Source organism: Hakea prostrata, chromosome 2, assembly GCF_041222555.1.
Source record: "Hakea prostrata isolate BN-2017 chromosome 2, UWA_Hpros_2, whole genome shotgun sequence".
Classification (NCBI taxonomy): Eukaryota; Viridiplantae; Streptophyta; class Magnoliopsida; order Proteales; family Proteaceae; genus Hakea; species Hakea prostrata.
In genome coordinates this window covers 17520717-17524163 of record NC_142601.1, presented here as the reverse complement: position 1 = coordinate 17524163, position 3447 = coordinate 17520717, and the positions used below count along the sequence as shown (strand labels likewise).

The window sequence follows — 3447 nt, the reverse complement described above, 5'->3', positions numbered from 1 at the left end:
AGGGAATAAAAAATGTCATTATATTAACCTTTGACTCAAGTCAATACCAGTAGCAACAGATGTTTATACAAAGGTCTCATATGCTTTTCTCCTTTCATTGTTGCAGCTTTGTTGGGGCCAATTGAACTAGCACACCCAAATCTGCCTACCCAAGGAATCACTCTTTGAAAGGATACACAAGCAATCAAAGACATTTGTGCAGGAGGAACAATTGAATTAGGCTTTAAAGCACGAGGTTGGACTTTGAACACCAGAAGCAACACCTTTTGCATTCTTACAAATAGAAGTCACATCACCTGCCGTAGATTTCAAACTAATACCAGCGAGCTCTACTCCTTCACAAGGTACCGCTTCACTACATGAGATGCTGACTGCTTCCTTTGTGGGGGTCGTACCCTTGATGTTTCTGAACTTAATGTCTGTCAGCTTCACACGTGAAGGCTGTTGCATTGGGTAATGTCAACACATACCATTAGTAATCATGGAGACAATGTAATTACATAATCAATCTTCAACTAAAAACATGAGGTAGAGTGATCAACATCCCTTCTTGCAAACTGATTGACCTACCTCTCTCCCACCAAACACAAAAAGGGATGGTTGTGTAAAAATACTTACACCAACCTAGCCAATGAGAGCTCACCCACGACCAGACTTGATAGTCTTATTTGGTGGGGAGCATCAATGTATTGATTTGATGAAATGAGGGTAGTGATGATAACGTGCAATTGTGTTAAGACTTAGGAGAGAGATTGTCAAAGAGTCTATTAGTTTAGATTGGGTAGTACTATCCCACAAGTGTGAAGTGTTATTTTTTTTTCTTTTTTTTGGGGCTTTTATTGAACTTACCTTAGAGTCGCATTGTGCCTTGTCACAATATTGTTGGGTGACGATGATGGGGTTTTTTACATCTGTCATGGTAATATCCTCGAATATAACATTAGAAACTGTGTTAGCTTCTGATGCTGGCCATGTTTTGATCCGAACACCATTATCAGTACCAGTCAAGGTACAACCGGTCACCTTCAAACCATTCACTGCCTTTTCACCTGGATACCTCCCGAGGCTTCCCAAGCTACAAAAGAAAGCAAAAAAGAACATGGTTAGAGTCAACTAAAATAAGTCTCATCCTCCGGTTTTTCTTCTTTTTTTTTTCTTCAGGTTGGGGGGGGGGAGTGTGGGGAGGAGGGGTGTGTTGGGGTGTGAGTGTCCCTAAACTTGAGCACAACTCTAGGAGCCCCTATCTAAACCCAAGCCCATCACTCCGTTGGTAGGGCCAACCTTACATTTAACCATGCCCAGCCCAGGTGTAGTAGGTTTTCCCAACAAAATTTCGGCCCTAACTCACCTTGGTTATCATGTGCCCATTAAGTCATGGAAAATACATAGCCCATAGGACCCTACTTGGCTAAGCCCAAGCTTTAATGCACATAATTATGATGGAAATTGAAAAGCTCGTCACGGCCCATTTTATATTAAAGCCCGTATTTTAGTATATATGAAACCCAGCCAACACCTAATGTGAAGTACAGGCCCGGTCCAACCCTGTTTGCTCTCAGGCGGGCTTGGGGTAGTTGGGTTTTTCCTTGACACCCCTATATTATTTTAGATCACCTGCAAAAATCAGTATGGATTTCTATGTAAGTATTTAAGCATGATTATCTTGTAATATACCTGATGCCATGACCCGGTCCACATTTCACATTGGTGACGGCAATGTTGGAAGTTCCTGCTCCAATGGACACGCAATCATCGCCGGTTCCAATCTCACTATCAGTAACGGTGATGCCGGACGAATCACCAATGTGCACACCATCAGTATTTCGACTCCTTACCGGGGCTTGAATCTTGACATCACGGATGGTAAAGTCACTGCATTGACTGACAACCATGTGAAATGCCTTACTATTAATACTAGTTATGCCGCTTAATGATCCACCGGTAATCGATGACAATTGCAAGCTCTGCAACAAAAGCGAAAGACAAAGGGAAATAAATATCAAGTTTCCAATTGTTCTCATGTAAAATTCCAATAACTCACAGTTTGGGCCATTTTGCAATTTGAATTGGCACTGTGAACACAACTTGTGGCCCAAGACTTTTCTCCTTGACCATTCAGAGATCCACCGGCCCCACTGATATTCAACCCGCTCAAACCTCTGAATGTAATCCATGCACCATCAGATCCTGAGGCTGGCGGAGCTATTAGTTTACCACTTATCTCAACATTAGGAGATTTGCTGCAAGGACCGACAAATGCGACTGTACCAACCAAGAAGTCTCCTTTTGGGACCAAAAGGGTAGATTGCGCTGAAGATTTACAAGCAGCAGCCCATGCAGCAAGGAATGCCTTACTATTATCCGTTTTTCCGTCAGAGACTGCTCCATGCTTGGTGACGTCAAACACTGTACCCCCTGGTCCCGATGCTGATGATGGTGATGTAGCCTGTGGTTCCGGTGCTGATGATGGTGACGTGCCCTTTGGTTTCGGTGCTGACGATGGTGACGTACCCTTTGGTTCCGGTGCTGCTGATTGTTTTTCATCATTTGATTTGAGAAGCCGAAACTCAACGGTTCTAGCTTCACCCTCCCATAAAAGGAAGCATAATAAACAAATTAACATAAGATCCGTGCTTGAGCCCATTATTAATTTCCCTTGGCCAAATAAAAAAATGTGAGCAAAACTAATGAGCTAGGATCAAGTAGAACCTTGGACCTTCTTTGGGACAAGAGGCTCAAGCGATCCCAACTCCAATGGATATCTGGTAGACTTGATTCAAGTTGTAATGCTTGTGGGGTGATTTGAAATTTATACCATGAATTTTCATCCTAATTTTGGCAAAATTATTTCAACCCAATAATTGGGAGAGAGAATTCCCTTCAACTTACTATTGTTGTAGATTATAATTTTGCGGTTGAAAATCGACATCCAAATATGGATTGGTTGCCCTTTTCGTTCGGAAGAAATAGAATAAAGTTAGGCAGAAATAGAATTAAGAAGGAAAACGTAATATATGGTTTTATTTGGTCAATTTTTAATCTTCCATTGATAAATTTAAGGACTTCGATCCTCTACAATGCTTTGCGGTTCACCAATCCGATCGACAACTAAGACATTGCCTTGTATAACACTACATGTGAAACAAAGATCTTGACTGTCCAATACGTGACCGCTCAACCTTAAACATAAAAGAAGTCTTACACATGCTTAGTATTTTATTATTCTGTTTTAGTGAATATCGGTATCTTCTTTCTCTTTCTCTTTCTCTTTTTTTTTTTTTTTTTTTTTTTTTTTTGAATTCAAAGAGTTTAATATATAGGGTGGGGGGAATATTACTAATATAGGTGCCGCCGGATGGGTGCGAACCCAGGACCTCCCCGTGGGAAATTGGGCTTTTAACCGCTCTACTAATCCACCATCGGCGGTATCTTCTCTCTCTTGGTAAG

At 41.5% G+C, this 3447-nt stretch overlaps 1 protein-coding gene across 1 annotated transcript; it reads right to left on the bottom strand.

Annotated features, from left to right (window-relative positions):
• Positions 1–216: 216 nt before the first annotated feature.
• On the bottom strand, positions 217–2644 carry LOC149023912 (exopolygalacturonase-like). The gene is made up of 4 exons (XM_089143374.1): positions 2042–2644; positions 1675–1964; positions 850–1075; positions 217–441 (listed from the first exon to the last, which is right to left on the bottom strand). Exons 1-4 carry the CDS (start codon positions 2642–2644, stop codon positions 217–219), a joined length of 1344 nt encoding a protein of 447 aa, XP_088999500.1.
• Positions 2645–3447: the final 803 nt, after the last annotated feature.

Bases quoted from the DNA above. Each gene is read 5' to 3' on its own strand.
- LOC149023912 (XM_089143374.1), bottom strand. From the start codon at position 2,644: ATGGGCTCAAGCACGGATCTTATGTTAATTTGTTTATTATGCTTCCTT. The intron at 1,965-2,041 runs GTGAGTTATTGG...CTTTTGTTGCAG, and splicing joins ATTGCAAAATGGCCCAAACT to AGCTTGCAATTGTCATCGAT. The intron at 442-849 runs GTAAGTTCAATA...CCAATGCAACAG, and splicing joins AGGCACAATGCGACTCTAAG to CCTTCACGTGTGAAGCTGAC.